Source organism: Rhamphochromis sp. 'chilingali' (assembly GCF_963969265.1).
Source record: "Rhamphochromis sp. 'chilingali' genome assembly, chromosome: 7".
NCBI classification, from domain to species: Eukaryota; Metazoa; Chordata; class Actinopteri; order Cichliformes; family Cichlidae; genus Rhamphochromis; species Rhamphochromis sp. 'chilingali'.
In genome coordinates, this window is record NC_137934.1 from 20,857,009 (window position 1) to 20,875,361 (window position 18,353).

Genomic DNA, 18,353 nt, shown 5'->3' on the forward strand with positions numbered 1-18,353 from the left:
GGAACGCAGGCATCTGTTCAAAGCAAATGGATTTAATTTTAACAAGTCAGGGGTGAAACTGTTCACCTCCAACTTGTTTTATTCCATACGTCATCCATCTGTGCTTGGTGCCAAGGCTGAGATAAATGAGGAGTTATCTCATAAAGAGGAACAAACAGTACTCCAAGAACAGACAAAGCCCAGCAGAAACCTTGAGGAGGAGCTCCATTTGCCCCCACCCGGGAAGAGCCTCAGAAAGGAGAGACATCCATGGCATCTGAGGAAGAGCCTCAGAAAGGAGAGACATCTAAGGCAAGAAGAGGGGTCCCTATTTGCCTCCAACTCTCTCAACAACACCAACGACCAGGACAAGGGACCACGACCTTCCCCAGTCCCCCAAACCCCTGACAGGCCATCACCCTCCTCCCCCTCCCTTTCTCCCTCCTCCCCACACCTGAAATTCACTGAGGAGATGATGGAGCGGGTCAATGCTGGGCTCAGATCTACCCCCCGTCCCAATCCCTTTTTGTCCCCCATAAACCCCCCACCAGAGCGGCCAAAGGTTCGCCATCGAGCCCCACCCTCAACAGAGCAATCGAAGTCACATTGCCCAGCCTCGCCCCCCTTAGTTCCTCTTCATGCCCTGTCTCCGCAGTCTGATGTGTGATGTGTGGAGGGTCCGGGCTGTGAGGATTATGGCAGTGATGACTTTTCCCAGGAGAAGCTGGGACCCTGTTTACTAGAAGGTTTTAAAATTTCTGTACTTTTAGGTGACAGGAGACATGTGGCCTGGTCAAAACACAGAGAGCTGCACTCTAAAAGATCTTTAAACATAGTAAACATACCTTGTGTGCCACAGACTGCTCCCAAACACGAGGGGACAAGTAATACCTCTAAAACACTTAAGTTGGCTTTATTAAACATTAGATCTCTAGCTGGGAAAACATTTTTAATTAATGATTTAATCACTGAGCACAGCCTTGATTTTATGTTTTTAACTGAAACTTGGTTGGACCAAAGTAACAGTGGAGCTGTTCTCATCGAGACGACCCCTCCTAACTACAGTTTTATCAGTGAGGTCAGGGCGAGCAGGAGAGGAGGAGGGGTTGCTGTCTTATTTAATGAATCATTTCAATGTAAGCAGCTATCTCCTGGAAGTTTTCAGTCTTTTGAATATGTGGCTTTACAGCTGAAGGCCCCATCCAAAGTTGTGTTTCTTAATGTTTACAGGCCTCCCAAATACTGCACAGACTTTTTTAATGACCTCAGTGAACTGCTGTCTGTGATCTGTGTTGATTTTGACTGTGTAATTATTGCTGGGGATTTTAACATTCATGTGGACAACCCTCAGGACAAAGGGACTAAAGACCTGAGTAACACTCTGGGCAACTTTGGGCTGACTCAGCATGTAACAGAGGCCACACATAATAGAGGACACACTCTTGACCTACTGATCTCCAAAGGCCTGAGCATTTCAAAGGTTACTGTGTCTGATGTGGGCCTGTCTGATCATTACTGTGTTTTCTTTGAAAGTAAAATCTCAGCCCACACAAATATATCAACAACAGTGATCACAAAACGGTGTATAACTGAACACAGTAGTGCAATTTTTAACCAGGTCTTCCCATTAACACCTGACCTGCCCAGAGGGTCAGTCAATGAGCTCGTCAATAGCTTCAATGCTAACATGTTAAATGTAATGGACACTATTGCTCCCATTAAGGTGAAGGTTATCTCTGGAAGGAAAAAGTCTCTATGGAGAAACTCCACACTGGTGAAAAATGAAAAAAGAGAGTGTAGGAAAGCTGAGCGCAGATGGAGAAAAACAAACCTCCAGGTTCATTATGACATTTATAAAGAGAAACTTCACAATTATAATTTACAACTGAGGAATGCAAGGAGGTCCTACTTCTCTGACATCATCACTAAAAACAGCCATAATGCTCGGGTCTTATTTTCTACAGTTGACAGGCTAACAAACCCTCCTGTGTCAGTGGCAGCTGAACTTCATTCGACCATGGCCTGCAATGACTTTGCCAAATTCTTCACTGAAAAAATCCAAAAAATTAGACAAGCAATTGGTACATCAACAGCAGATCCAGGATATGTACTGTGTCCACCAAAAAACTGTTTAAACACCATGAAACAGTTTCAACCTATTAACAGCAAAGACCTGGAGGACATCTTAGGTCAACTGAACTCCTCCTCCTGCTGTTTAGATGTCCTGCCAACAAGTTTTTTCAAAAAGGTCTCAAAGACTTTAGAGTCAGACCTGTTACAGATCGTCAACTTTTCTTTATTATCAGGTGTGTTTCCAGAATCACTAAAAACTGCTGTAATCAAACCTATACTGAAAAAGGACAATCTTGACAAGACACAAATGAACAACTACAGGCCGATCTCAAATCTCCCGTTTTTAAGTAAGATCATTGAAAAAGCAGTTTCTCAACAGCTCAGTTACTTCTTAAAACAGAATAATTGCTACGATGCCTTCCAGTCAGGTTTTAGACAGAACCACAGCACTGAAACCGCTCTGACCAAAGTGTTTAATGACATATGTCTGAATACAGACAGTGGAAAAATGTCAGTCCTAGTTTTACTGGATCTCAGTGCAGCATTTGATACAGTTGACCACAACATATTACTCAAACGACTGGAGAACTGGACAGGTCTTTCAGGAACTGTACTAAACTGGTTCAAAACATACGTAGAAAACAGGAAATACTTTGTATCAATAGGTAACTTCACATCTGAGCAGACAAGTATCACATGTGGAGTTCCCCAAGGTTCCATCTTGGGACCCCTTCTGTTTAACATCTACATGCTCCCACTGGCACAGATTATAAACAACAACAAAATAAACTATCACAGCTATGCAGATGACACACAAATATATATCACAATGTCACCAGGAGACCGAGGCCCTGTACAGGCTCTTGGTAAATGCATTGAGGAAATCAATGACTGGTTGTGCCACAATTTTCTCCAGCTAAACAAAAACAAAACTGAGGTAATAGTCTTTGGCGCCAAAGAAAAACGATTACAGGTCACCAGAGAACTTCAATCTATACATCTAAAAACCACAAACCAGGCGAGAAATTTGGGTGTAGTGATGGATGCAGGCCTAAACTTAGAAAAACACATTAAGACAATAACAAAGTCAGCTTACTATCACCTCAAGAATATATCAAGGATAAAAGATCTGATGTCTCAACAGGACCTGGAAAAACTAGTCCATGCATTCATCTTTAGTAGGCTTGATTACTGTAACAGCATCTTTACAGGTCTACCTAAAAAATCAGTCAGACAACTACAGCTCATTCAGAACTCTGCTGCTCGAGTCCTCACTAAGACCAAAAAAGTGGACCACATCAGTCCAGCTCTGAGGTCCTTACACTGGCTGCCTGTCTGTCAGACGATAGACTTTAAAGTTCTGATGCTGGCCTATAAAGCTCTGAATGGTTAAGGAACTTTTAAACCCTTATGTCCCTGCCAGGGCTTTAAGGTCATCCTCGCAGTTATTGTTAGTTCAGCCCAGATCTCGGTTGAAATCTAGAGGCGATCGATCGTTTGCCTTTGCTGCACCTGAGTTATGGAACAGCCTCCCGATTGGCATTCGGGAGTCTGATTCTATTTTTTCTTTTAAAGCACGCCTTAAAACTTATCTTTTTGAACTTGCCTTCTCTACCCGTTAAATGCTGACTGTTAACTGCGACCTATTGCATTAACTTTTTACTATTCCTTCATTCTTGGTGTTCTCTATCATGCGGCACTGGGTCTGCTATAATCTATGTGCTGCAGTCCATTTTATTAGTGGCTTTCTACTGTGAACATTGTCTGCTGTTCTTATTATATTTGATATTAATGCTCTTAACTGTATTATTTTATTGTTTTTTTGTAAAGCACTTTGGTATGCCTAAGGCTTTTAATGTGCTCTATAAATAAAGGTTGTTGTTGTTGTTGTTGGTTTAGGACCAAAATACATCAATGACCTCCTGACCCAGTATGAACCATCCAGATCCCTCAGGTCATCTGGATCCGGTCTTTTATCAGTTCCCAGAATCAGAACCAGACACGGAGAAGCTGCATTCAGCTTTTATGCTCCTTATATCTGGAACAAACTCCCAGAAAGCCTCAGATCAGCTGAAACACTCAGTTTATTTAAATCCAGGTTGAAGACTCACCTGTTCTCAGCTGCATTTGAATAAAGCACCAAATCCACACTTTAAGCTTAAATTTCAAAACTTACATTTAACTACTGATTTTATCTACTGTTCTGATTTTATCTGTTTTGATTTTATATACTGTTGTTTGTTTGTTTGTTTGTTTGTTTGTTTGTTAATTAGTTAGTTAGTTTATTTGCTTGTTTTAATCAATTTTAAATCATGCTTTTTAAAGCACTTTGAATCACCTTGTTGTTGAATTGTGCTATACAAATAAACTTGCCTTGCCTTGCCTTGCCTTTGATTGAAGCGCTGAAACCTTTTTATTTGTTTTCAATTTCAGACATCTGTTGCATGTCATGCACCCAACCTGCTTCCAATTACTCCTGTTTCCCTGCGTGAGGTAAAAAAAAACAAGGAAAAATCCTGTTGAAGTGTTTTTATGAGAGGCATACTTATGCCGAGATATTGCACAGAGAAAAAAAAAGGTCTGAAGTTTAATATTCCCATGTAATTTTCTGAAGTGTCCTTGGGCAGCTGTCGGGCATGAGCTGATAAATTTAGTCATTTAAATCTGGTGAGTGGCCGCTGCACCTGCTGCATCTCGGCCTTATGCAAGAGTAACGATATCCATCTCCTGTTAAACCCATTCATGCACCAATCTGTTGTTTAGCTACCAAAAACACGCCATCACAATTGCTATTGTTACTGCAGAGCAATGTCAGAAATGGAGAACCTCAGAAATGTTTGAACCTCAGAAAAGCAGCATCATTAGAACACCTGCAGCTGTTAAGAGAAAAGCAGCTCACGTTTACGTGCCACGTGTGAGACAAAAACTGTCTTGTGCTAACAGTAACAGTAAACACTGCAGGAGACATCTTGAACCTGAAAATCAGGTAATCACTCCTGGACTTAAAATCCCTGCTGAACTCCCTGCTGATCACAACTGTAATTTTCACCTAAAGGCCAAATTCCTGTTTGGCCAGATGGGCAAAGTGTTAGCCAATCACTTTACAGTTTCACAGACGGCTCTCTTAAATTAAAACCACATCTACAAATACAGAGGTTTTGCAAACAATTCAATTCAATTTAATTTTACTTATATAGCGCCAAATCACAACATAAGTCGCCTCAAGGCGCTTCATAGATACAGAGAAAAACCCAACAATCATATGACCCCTATGAGCAAGCACTTTGGCAACAGTGGGAAGGAAAAACTCCCTTTTAACAGGAAGAAACCTCCGGCAGAACCAGGCTCAGGGAGGGGCGGCCATCTGCTGCGACCGGTTGGGGTGAGAGAAGGAAGACAGGATAAAAGACATGCTGTGGAAGAGAGACAGAGGTTAATAACAGATATGATTCAATGCAGAGATGGTAAATGGTAAATGGCCTGTATTTATATAGCGCTTTTCTAGTCCCTAAGGACCCCAAAGCGCTTTACATATCCAGTCATCCACCCATTCACGCACACATTCACACACAGAGAGGTCTGTTAATACATAGTGAGCGAGAAAGGTGACTGGAAAGGAAAAACTCAATGCATCATGGGAATCCCCCGGCAGCCTATGTCTATTGCAGCATAGCTAAGGGAGGATTCAGGGTCACCTGGTCCAGCCCTAACTATATGCTTTAGCAAAAAGGAAAGTTTTAAGCCTAATCTTGAAAGAAGAGATAGTGTCTGTCTCCTGAATCCAAACTGGAAGCTGGTTCCACAGAAGAGGGGCCTGAAAACTGAAGGCTCTGCCTCCCATTCTACTTTTAAATACTCTAGGAACAACAAGTAGGCCTGCAGAGCGAGAGCGAAGCGCTCTAATAGGGTGATATGGTACTACAAGGTCATTAAGATAAGATGGGGCCTGATTATTTAAGACCTTGTATGTGAGGAGCAGGATTTTGAATTCAATTCTGGATTTAACAGGAAGCCAATGAAGGGAAGCCAAAACAGGAGAAATATGCTCTCTCTTTCTAGTCCCTGTCAGTACTCTTGCTGCAGCATTTTGGATTAGCTGAAGGCTTTTCAGTGAGTTTTTTGGACATCCTGATAATAATGAATTACAGTAGTCCAGCCTGGAAGTAATAAATGCATGAACTAGTTTTTCAGCGTCACTCTGAGACAGGATATTTCTAATTTTAGAGATGTTGCGCAAATGGAAGAACAGGTGACCAACCCGTCTGTGACACTCATTGTCTGTGTGTGTTCCCCAGCTGGTTGTCAAAAACCTCCTTGCAGTCACTTTGGCTGCCACAGTCGCCTCTAGTTTGCATGGAAGATGGTGACATGTCTGCAGAGACTCACCAACTACCAGCTGAGTGACAGTAAAACTTTAAAAAGGACAGTGCAAACTGGAAATAGTAAATGTTTGTTCAAAGTAATAGTCACGCCATTTGAATGCCAATGTTGTTGGTAAGCTGCTAGTTAGCCAGTGTTTGCAGACCAGTTGCCATTTTCTATAACCTCCAGCAACCAGTTAAGGAGTGCTCATTTTTCCCTTTCGTCTGCTGGTTAAACCACGTCAACTCTCGAGCAGTGAGTTCATGATGTCACTCGGGTCACTCAGGTCCACTCTTTAGCAAAAACACTCAAAATGCAGTCTCACAAACCAGCTGATGATGTCACCACGGTTACACTTTAGGAAAGTCTTTATCTGATCCTGATACGTTTATCAGACGGAGACAAAAACAGCTGGAAATGGATGATAATGCTGTGCTGTAATATGTGGAGATAAGCATTTGTTTGTTAAACATATAAACGTCTGAGCTACACTGAGCTCACACTGTTGGCTTTTTGGTGCTCCAAGTGGCCAGAAAATATAAATATTTCACTATTAAGCTCAACCCTGACACGTTCACACTGGAGAACATGTTGACTCTGAACACAAAGAGAACCAGATCTAAAGAGGTTAGATCAGAAACAGTTACCATCAAGAAACATTTTTGAGCAAAGACAAAAATCTTCATGGAGCCTCAAAACATGCTTGAGCTTTATCAATTAAAATGATATCATGTTTCTCACGCAAGCCACTGAATTTGTGATCCCTGTTCTAGAGGAAAAAGGTTGATCCTATCAGGAAGAACCTCAATTTATTGTTTGGATATTTCACTTAAAACCCCTGAAATTCCAGTTTTATGGTGGCACTGCAGGAAACCCATAACTCTGATGATCATAATAGTCTTTATGAAAGATTACTGACTTATGCAGGCCGGATCAATCCACAGATCTATAACTAATATTTTTTCATTACTTTAGCTCTTCACTGCTTTTGTACTTAGTGAAAGTTACTAAAAGCAGGTAAGTGATCACCTATAAAACCCTCCTGTTACAGACAGAAAGCAGTCGAACATCACGTGACGACACAAACAACAGCTTTTATCTGCCTTTACAACACGTGCAATACATATTAGAGCAATACAGAGATGACAGAAAACATCACACTCATGAAATATCTTCAATATCTACAAACACATCTGAGAATGAGTCTCTAAAGAGGCTCAAAGCTGCTACAGAAGCCAGCAAAGCATGAGCGAGCATCAGAGCATCATAATAAAAATTAATAATTAAACAGATGTTCACAGAGGCAGTGTTAATTATACTGAACAAATAGCACTTTTAATTAGGATTTAAAATTTTAAGCAGGGTAGTGTGGATACACGTCCCAGAGTCATTCCAGCTCCTTAAAGGTAAATATGAGTTGATTTTCTAACCTAATTTCTTTTTGTGAAAGTATTTTTGTTTGGTTGGTTTTTTAATTTTGAAAAAAAAAAAAGTTCAACCCAAACTTTCCACATTTTATAACTAAAAGAATTAAATAATTATTAATAAAGTACCTTTCCACTCCAGCGTTCTTAAAACAATGATTTCACAGTATGAAGGTTAAACTTCATAGCTTCATTAAGTACACTGTGATAGAGGCACTGACTGATTAAATACGGAATGACATCAGGTGAGGTCATGGATATCCCAATGTAGACAAATTCATCCGCCACTGAAAATAGTCCCCCCAAAATGCACTATTTTCCTGTTTGATTGTTAAATTTAGAAAACAGCACAACAAAGAGGATTTTATTGAGGCTTTAAGAGCTGGAAATATTTTTTTTAAGTTTTGTATGTTCAGAGGGAGAAAGCAAAAGCGAGAAAGTATGAAGCAGAAACGGACAAACACATTTTTTTTTGAGAGGGAAGGGATTTGTACATGAATTAATTCAAGGACTGCAGAGTAACACCAGACTTAACCTCAAGTCTTAAAAAATGATCTCGTAAACATGCTTTAAATACTTCAATGAGAGCAGCTCTCCAAGGAAACACACCCAATAGTGCATTCAAAGTGAAATACATCCACACTGCCTGTACTGTACAGCACTTATTTACTATCCCCACAGTCTCCAACCCCGCAGACTGGAAATGAGTTATTAAACTTCAGCTGTGTGAACCCAAACAAGCCAAACACCAAAAATGTCCTTTGGAGTAAACTTTCCCACTGGATTGGAACAAAAAAACAGAGGGTAGGTGTGAACGCACCCTCAGATGATGTCATACCTTCCCTCACTGCTTCAAACCTGCTGCAGTTTTACTAACCACGCACACACATACACACATAAACACACAAAGGTAGTGTTTCTGGGGGTCAGGATGCAGATGGGATTGGCGGGCAGCTTTTGGGGGTGTGGTTGAGGTCTCTGACAGGCTCTGAAGGGCGTTGACCCTGCAGGCGGGTCAGCAGCGTGGTCCGGCGGATGCTGCTGTCCGAATCCTGGTGGTGGAACCGGTTTCGCAGGTGGCAACAGCACGGCAGGCTGCGGGCGAAGTCCGACAGCAGGTTACCGCTGAAGATCATGTAGATCCAGGGGTTGCAGCAGCTGTTGAGGCTGGCCAGCAGGGCGGAGAGCGTCACAGCGGCATTCTCAGAGTCTGCAGGGGAAACGGGAAGAGAGATTTATGAAGCACACTCGGAGACGTCAGCAACTAAACCAAAGTGTTTTTCCTCTTAAAGTACATGTACTAGTCTGAAACACACTGGAGTACTGCCAGCCTGCCGGGCAGCTCTTAATAAGGTTTGGCTGCCTTCATGTAGCTGTGGCCTGCAAAGCAACCCCGAGCGAACGCCAGTATTAACAGACCAGCTCAGCTCTCCTGCACCACCGATAACAAGGACAGCTGATGCTGAAGGCCGCGTGAGACTCAGCAATTCTCTCCTGATTAAAGACGGATCGTTTGCGGTGAGACAGCAGCAGAGGTTTGGAGGGATAGAAATGGTAATAATTACTGACGTGATGGAGCCGCTGAGACAAGTTTCATTACAGCAGAGCAAATGGTTAAGTCCAGTGAGGCATTCAAACAAGAGTGCATCAAATAGAAATACATACATTAACTACTCTAAAAATACATTATTTGGCCTTGCTATCATATTCAGGCCTCCTGTTTTTATGTCCTCCAAGGTCATGTGTTTGGAAGAGTCAGCATATCATTCTGTTTGTAAGCACGATAACTTACATTCACCAAGGTCTTCAAGGTCAACTTAGTGATTTATAACGTATATAACCTCTTATAAGTGTGCTGTGTATTATCAACACATAGAAAGTACCACATAAAGATTTTAAATATCATGTCACATTTGACCTCTGACCTCTCCTTCAAGGTGAATAGATTAATCTGAAGGTCAAAGTAAAGATAATGCTATGTCGAGCTATTTAAAACTTTTCGTTGAACTGCCATTGTTTGTATTGACAACATATAGCCATACGTATGTGGATACTAAATATCACGTTACTTTGAACCTCTGAACTCTTCCTTAAGGTCAAATAAGGTAAAACTTTAATAAAAAGACTTTTATATTTAAAACTCTATAAAAATTCTGCTGCCTTCAATTAAGTTCAATTTAATTGTATTTATATAGCATCAAATCACAACAACAGTTCCTTCAAGGTTCTTTATATTCTAAGGTAAAGACCCTACAATAATACAAAGAAATCCCAACAATCAGCAGGCACTTGGCGACGGTGGGAAGGAAAACTCAGTTTTAACAGGAAGAGACATCAAGCAGACCCAGGCTCCAGGAGGGGCGGCCATCTGCTTTGACCGGATGATGCTGGTATACAGGGGCTGTATCCCAATTCAGGGTCTGCAGCCTTAAAGGCCGCATTTTAAGGCCGATTACGTCACAGACTGAGGGACCCACTGCTGCACATCATCTGTGAGGCTTTGCACCCCTGATGATCCACCAGGACAAACTCAGCAGTGTGTGAGGAAGAGGAGGAGGAAGAGCCAGCAGCAGCTGACAGATGGAGAGAATAGACAGACTGTTCCCTGTTTGTGAAGGACTGCTAGGAAAGTTTAAAATAACTAATTGTCTGTCCTGAATCAGTCTTATTAAATAATTTAATCATCCCAGTGTTTTCAGTGTGGGAGAAAGTACTCAGGGCCTTCAAGTTAAACACTATGAAAGGCAGAAACAAGTTTAATATTCAGAAACCTAAAGTATGTATCAGCAGCAGAATGGACCTAAAAATGTTTGTTTCAGTTCTATGAAGCTTTGAGTATTTTGGATTAGTAGTACTGCTGTGTTTGTTGCATCATATTGCTGTAATTGTTTATATGTTTTATATATTCTGAGGTAAGTTGATCTATAGTGTTACATCATATTCTATAAGGATGTTATGTGTTTGTAGACTTTGTGCCCAGTTTGACCCATTTAGCAGAAGCCAGCCTGTTTAAGGCTCTGATATCTATTCTGTATGACTTAAAGCAGTTATGACATGGTCTGATTTTCTCACCCAATAAAGGAATATTTCATATATCAGTCTACTCTTCATTCTATCAGAAACAGTTTTCACAGCTCGTACATTTGCTTTTTACACATATATGTAAGCATTGAGCCAAATTTAGTAATGCCAACATATTAAAAGAACAATATTTGTCTCTTATATATAATACATCTATAGATACACTGTCAAAGATACTTGTCTTTGAGTGAAGATTTAAGGTGATGGGAAATATAAATAAATGCAACTCTACTCTTTACTGAAGCTCAGTATTTGACACGGAGTTCAAACTCACTGCTGTAATAACTAATAATGATTAATATAATAACCATAATATTGGCCATATTATATTTACATTACCAAAGTGAGATGACTTTAGTCTCATGAACAACATTAGCTAATTGTTATTTACTAGCCAATCTTAAATGACTGTTCAGTAAAGAAATGAAGCCCAACAATCATGTTTTACAGTCCTGGGGTCTCAGCCTCAGATACTTATCAAATCACACAAAGCTCATGTAGAAACAAATGTATAAAATGTGTTCTCCTTTATTTCTGTCAAACAAAGCTGTATGAAACGTTTCCAGCTGTTAGTATCATGGTTGCTAGGCAACCTGGGCAGCACAAGGGAGGCTAGACCGTCCCATTTCACAACCTTACAAGCCTCGCACTTCCGGCCTCAGCAGTCTTTGAGTACGGCCCTTGAGGACCGTTAAGGCTGCGTACTTTAAGGCTGCAGACCCTGAATTGGGATACAGCGAGGGATTCTAAATGTTATATTGACCTCTGTCCTGTGAACTATGACCTCACGTTTGCATTTCAGAGCTGCCTTTCTTTCAAGATGAGCCAAAACGTCTTCTATTTGAGAGAAATGATTGAGAGAATAAGCTGCATAGTTTGTTAGAAGTATACTTCTATACAAATCACCACAAATGTCCTAAGGTACATTTAAAAGAACAGCTAAAACTATGTAAATTTGTAGAAAATACAAAAGTGTTCAACTTTCTGGCCTATCAGAAGTTTCTCTTGCCGTGCTTCTTGTCATAAAACTGTTATTCTGCAATCTGTTGAACTTTTGTTGACTTTTTGGGGCCTTTATGTGGACAAAAATGTCATTAAACAACGTACATAACATCCAGTTGCTGATATGATCGCTGGTTCCCAGTGTGGCCCCGCCCGTGTGTGTTGACAGAAACACAAATATGTAACCAGCCAATCACGGAGCAGCAATTCAGTGCATTTAGGCACGTAAACACGATGAAGATGACCTGCTGAAGTTTAAACTGAACAGCAGGATTGAGATAAAAGTGATTTAAGTGACTCTACAATACACACAGGGTCTTCTTGATTGCAGAAAATTGGAAAAATGTTGCCTGCTCAGCTTTGGGATGTGGTGGAATGGGAGATTCGCATTGTTGATGTTCAGCAGACAAATCTGCAGCAGCTGTTTGATGCTGTCGTGTCAGAATGATCCAAAAATGATGTTTCCAGCACCTTGCTGAATCTTTTCCACAAAGAATTAATGAAGCTCTGGAAGAAATAGAGGTCCAGCCTGGTCATGCCCATGTTCCTGATGACCAAATACCAGAATTTAGACTTAAAAGCATTTGCCAACTGACCAACACCACTACATTGATCATTGTTTGAATTTTTGGCATTTTAAAACATTTGAAAATGAATCTCAAATCTGATATGTTCTAGTTTTTCAACTGTACAGAAACTCCAGCAGAACCCAACAAGCCCAACAGGGTCCCTATATGATGATACTAGAAAGCTTCATCTCTGCTTCAGCCATTAAATGCATGCTTTAATAACAGATATGGTTTGGAAGGAAAGAGTTGGCATTTGTGTAAGTTTGGAAGATTTCCCTGCAATATTGTAATTATTTAAGTTTTAATTAAAGGCCAATTAAAGGCTTTCTTTGTTTAGCTTTGAGCCAGTTTAACCATGTGTGAAGTTTCCAGCTTTTTCAAATACCAATTAAAAAGTAGAAAATATAGAGAAGTGTGGCAGGTCACAGAGAAATTGGAAAGCAGAAACTTGTGGCCAACCTTAACCACAGAATAAATTAAAAGAGGAGATATGTGAAATTTTTTTATTTTTATCTTTTGATGTTTTTTATTAAACCTCAAGCCTGTGCATGTCAGTGCTGAGTAATTTTCCAATGATAGAAGTCAGGATATGAATTTTATTTTGCAGCTTCGGAGTCTGTTAAAGGAGAAAAGGCTGCCCTGGTCTGCTCACCCACTTGAAGAATTTCATTATCACTGTCATACAGAGCCTTACTGACTGGTGAGGGCATGAGTGCTGCTTCCAGCAGCTTGATAGGAATTCATTTTCAGGGAACATCAGGGTTATATCATTTTCTGGCGTAAAACCAGTCAGAGCTCTGAACTTTTTAAATATAATCCCTTTCTGAGTGCAAGGAACAATTTAACCACTTTGTCTCATTTTGAACCCAAACTGCTGCAGAGTGGAGCAAATTAAAATGAAAGATTTTAACCAAACTGAGCCTCACGTGTGAGAGAAATGTTATAATATGCGAGACAGTAAACTGGCTTAGAATCTGTCGATTTATAAACTGACCAAATGTTTACCAAACTGCCAAAAGATTATCAGCATATTCTATTTTGTAAGCTATGATCAAGATCTTATTTAAAGAGTTTAGAAATGCTTCATGACTTCACTGATTCAATCACTGTCTGTGTTTGCAAAATATTTTTCCAGTGGTGGAATGTAACAAAGTATATTTACTCAGGTGTTTTACTGATATGCAGTTCTGATGTTATGTTCTGCTCCTTTTCTATTTTGAGTGAGAATGTTGTGTTTTGTACTCCGTGTTATAGTTTTAAAATTTAAGTTACTCATTTTTATGCTGATGTTAAAAATTTATAAATAGATAGATAGAAGGTAAAACTAACCAGCAGTAAATCAGGTCATTAAAGTCATCTCCAGCTGCATCTTTAGAGTGATGGCAACATATTAACCTTTATGTTTATCGCCTTAACATTTTTATGCTAAAACTTTTGCCGTGTTTGGCAACACTTTGTATAATTATGATTATTATTTGAGGAAAAGTCTAAACATCACTTGGACCAAACGGTTTTTTCACCGGAGGCTGCAGAGATTTGGAATTTTTTTTTTTTTTTCATACCAGAAAATCTCACAGAAAAAAGAAAAATTTCGATTTTAGTTTGAAAATGTGGCTGAAATATCTTCAGGTCTGCAGTTACTGCCTGTGCGAAGCTTTGGCTCACATGCCTTAAATTTCTTTGCACTGAAGAAATGTATCTGTGGGTTTGTTGATGGTTTGCTCTTCAACTGTAATTTCTTCTTCTTCTTTAAGTACTTTCATTATGAGTACACTTTGTTTTATGAAGGTGCTTCATTTCGCACATTTTTCAATATGTCACATTTTTTAATCTGCACCATTCATTTTCATTCATTTATTTATTCATTTTCAGGCACAACAAATACCTATATTGAACATAAAATACACAAAACAAAAAACAAAACTTGCCTGAAAAAGGAGTGGGACGAAGAAAACTTATTAAATCCCACCCCTATACTCACTCATCAACAAAAAAAAACAATAAACTTCCCGCAGCTACGCCCATCATTGCATACAGACCCATCAACAGCCCCGGGCAGATACAAGCATCTAAGCGGCAGCTCGCAACCAACAATTAGAGCCTTCATAACTGAATACAGAATATATAAATTATAAATTGCATTACCACAGGTAACAGGCAGTAATAACTACAAGTAACAGACACACATACATATACATACATATATATCTACACACACAAGTACATATATGTACATACATACGCACACTTTATTTTTTATTTTTTATTTTGGAATCCATACCAGCAATGGTAAGAGAACAGACATTACAGAGCACACTAAAAGCATCATTGAGTATACTGTGACCAGACCAACTGTTTGTAGAGAAATTTAAATCTATGAATATTTTTGCATTGTTTCAATTGTAAACTCAGACTGTTCCAGATTTTCACACCACATACAGACACACAAAAGCCTTTACGGGTTGTTCGAGTTCTGGGTAATTTGAATTCTCCAAAGCCTCTCACATTATAAACCTTTTCTCGAATTTCAAATCTAGTTTGTAAATTTGCCGGTAAAAGTTTAGTAAAAGCTTTATACAAAATGATGGATGTATTGTAATTAACCAGATCCTGGAATTTAAGTAACTTTGCCTGAAGAAAGAATTTGTGAGTATGATCTAGATAACCAGCCTTGTGAATAATACGCAGTGCTCGTTTCTGTACTGTGACTAATGGATTAGTTGTATTTTTATATGTATTTCCCCACACTTCCACACAATATGTAAGATATGGAAGAACCAGGGTACAGTACAGAGTACGAAGTGCATCTTTATCAAGGAATTGTTTCACTTTGTTCAAAACTGCGAGGCTTCTGGAAATTTTGGTTTTTATGTGTTTTTACCATCGGATGATCTAAGGAAAATGAGCCCTTAGCATCTGTTGTAATATATGTAGTGCACATTGTTCTTGTTAAATAAACCCAAATCAACTACATTAATTGATTAATTAAAAAAAATTGTTTCACTACCTTGTAAAAAAAAGTTATTGAGCACTGAAGCACGTTTAAATTATTGCGCAAAATAACATCTGCATGCGGGCACGAGGCTAAACACGTGCCTACCAATAGCAATATTACATTTGGATTTATAGGCTTTGCATTGTGATTTTTATTTAACTGGAGCCGCCAATAATTGAACCAAAGACATCTTAATTAAAGAAAATTTGCTCTTTAGCATTCTTTTAATTCCCTTAAAATCCCTTCCAGGGAAGGTGGAACGTCTAAAGTTGCTACAAAGCAGAAAATTTGACTGCAGACCGGGGTGGACAAGTGCGCTAATTTGTAGATGAGCGCAAAGCATTTTTGCCTCATATGTTGAGGGGATGTGCCTCTTTGTGGCTCAAAGGTGAACACATGTCTCACCAGAAAAGATGTGGCTCAAACGGAGACACGTGGACGTGTGTACAGGCTGAAATAACAGTGTTACAGGGGAATGCGTGAGCTGTTAGCTTCTGTTTATTCTCACAAGAAGTTGTGATTCAATTTAAATTAAATTAAAAATCTGCATTCTGCCTTTAGCTTTGTAATTTCAAACCTGTGAAGTTCGCTAAATTTACTTAAACCTCAGTCTGCCCATTCGCTTTACTCACACTTTGCCACAAGTGTGATTTATATTTTTAGTAAGGTTCTGGTCCTGTCAGCAGGTCACTCACCGTCCCAGGAGAATGTCTCATCCCACACCGACCACATTTGCACCGTGAAGAAAGGCGCCCAGCACACCACGTACGCCACCACGATCACAAAGGTCATCTTGACCGTGCGTAATTTGGCACGGGAGATGGTGCTGACGCTGCTCACCGAGCTCCGGCTCAGCATCCCGCTTTTGCTGGCCTCCGCGCTCTTTCTTCTCTGGGTTTTGTATCTGAGGTTCCTCCAGATCGTACGGCAGATAAATCCGTAGCAGAACACGAGCACGGCCACGGGCACCACGAAGATCCCGACCGTGATCCAGGTGATGTACGCGCGAACCCCCCACGGCTCCACGAAGTGCCCCCAGCAGTCGTAGACGGCTGAGCCGGGGCGCACCTCGCTCAGGGAGAAGATGCAGTACTGTGGGGTGCTGAGGACCAGACTGCACGCCCAGGTGGAGCCGATCATGATATAGGCGCGCTGCGTGGGCTGCTGAAGCGTCTGCAGCGGGTGGCAGATGGCGATATAGCGGTCCACGGTCATCATCACCATCATGTAGGTGGAGGCGAACATGCCCAGCACCTGCAGGTGCTTCACGATGCGGCACAAGAAGTCCGGCCCATAGAAGCGGAACGTGACCTCCCAGCAGAGCTGCGGCAGCACCTGGAAGAAGGCCACCACCAGGTCAGCCAGGCACAGGTGCTTCATAAACAGGTGCATGCGCGACGGTTTCCGCCGGGCTCGGTACATGGCGAGCAGCACGCTCAGGTTGCCCACCACCGCCGCCACGAACGCCAGGCTCAGCACGGTGATCTCGAGCTTGGCCACCTCCTCGTTACGTCCGAACGGGTCGGTGTCGTTTCTCTTCAGCTGCTGCGTAAAGTTAGAGCTATCGGTGCAGTTTTGGTGCGTGGCATTGCAGGAGCTCACCGAGGGGAGCGGCATGGTCACAGTTTCTCCTCCGGGCGCATGGAGGTGTCTGCGCGCTTGTGCGTAACCGTAACCCTCTTCCAGCGTGTACGGGACTATTGAGAAGAATTCACGGGTTAAAAATCCAGAAGGGATCCATCTGTTTCCCTGCGAGGTGCACAAAAACTCCAACCTGAATCCGAGCAGCAGATCTAGCCCCTTTTAAAGTACACTGCCCCCGAGAACCAGCCCTCTGCATGCCTCACTGTATCCAAAGCCCCACACACGCGCACTTCATCACCTTACTCCCTCCCACCAGCTCCATGCTTAGGATAAAGTGAAAGGGGGGGGGGGGAGTAAAAGACGAACATAGAGGACAAAATAAAAACTGAAAATACCAGATTAAAAAAAAAGAAAGAACGATTATTTATTTAGTCTTTAAAAAATTACTTTCAAGATCGACTCTTTTTTTTTTTTTTTGTAAATGTCACTATAATAATTTGTCAGTTTCAGTTTTTGAACTTCATCTCTGACATTTTTGGAAAAGTAACAAAAGCCACAAAATTCCAGTTCTGGAAGTCAGAAACTTTTCCTAAGCTACAAATATGTGAAATCAGAAGATCATAACTGCTGCTGCTGTCTTGTGACCCAGAATATTTTATTGTTACTCTCAAAATTTTTCCCATTTGCCCTGCTGTGAACCCCTTTTCCAGTAAATTAAAATTACATAATGGAAATTCAAAATGTCACATCTCAGGGTGCACACTGGACACCACGGGCCATATTATTGGAGAGAGAATCACAATGATCATGAGCAAGATTCTGGCAACAGTGGGGAGGAAAAACACTATTTAACAGGAAGAGACCGGTGACCTGTCCAATTTTATTACCAAAATCAAAGGTATATTTATATTTTCTCATCATAACATAATGATATGTTTGGTCAAACACAGCAGTATTTTGTGTTTTAAATATCAGTGGAGCAACATGGGGACTACAGCTCTGCCTTTGAGACCATCCCACCCAGTAGACTGCGCCAAGATGTCTGACCAGGATCAACACTGCGCATGTCACATCCCATAACACAACAAAAAAGGCAAGAGAAATGATTATTCACTTTGGGAGGAAGCAGAATCTCCGTGTGTAACTGGTGTGTCCCTGCACACGGCAAACACGTTCCACATATTCACAGCATCTAGTAAAAACAGGCGTAATGATGACAATAATGAACTAAAACACACAATCAGAAACATCAGGGTGGAGAAAGATATAATTACTGTTAGAAAA

General features: G+C 40.8%; 1 protein-coding gene across 1 annotated transcript; it reads right to left on the reverse strand.

Moving 5' to 3' along the window:
* Positions 1 to 8,764: 8,764 nt before the first annotated feature.
* Positions 8,765 to 17,102, reverse strand: LOC308400008 (arg8-vasotocin receptor-like; the record flags this gene model as incomplete). Its single annotated transcript, XM_080887473.1, has 2 exons — positions 8,765 to 9,048; positions 16,181 to 17,102. The coding sequence occupies 2 exons, from the start codon at positions 17,100 to 17,102 to the stop codon at positions 8,765 to 8,767; spliced, it is 1,206 nt and encodes a 401-aa protein (XP_080743599.1).
* Positions 17,103 to 18,353: the final 1,251 nt, after the last annotated feature.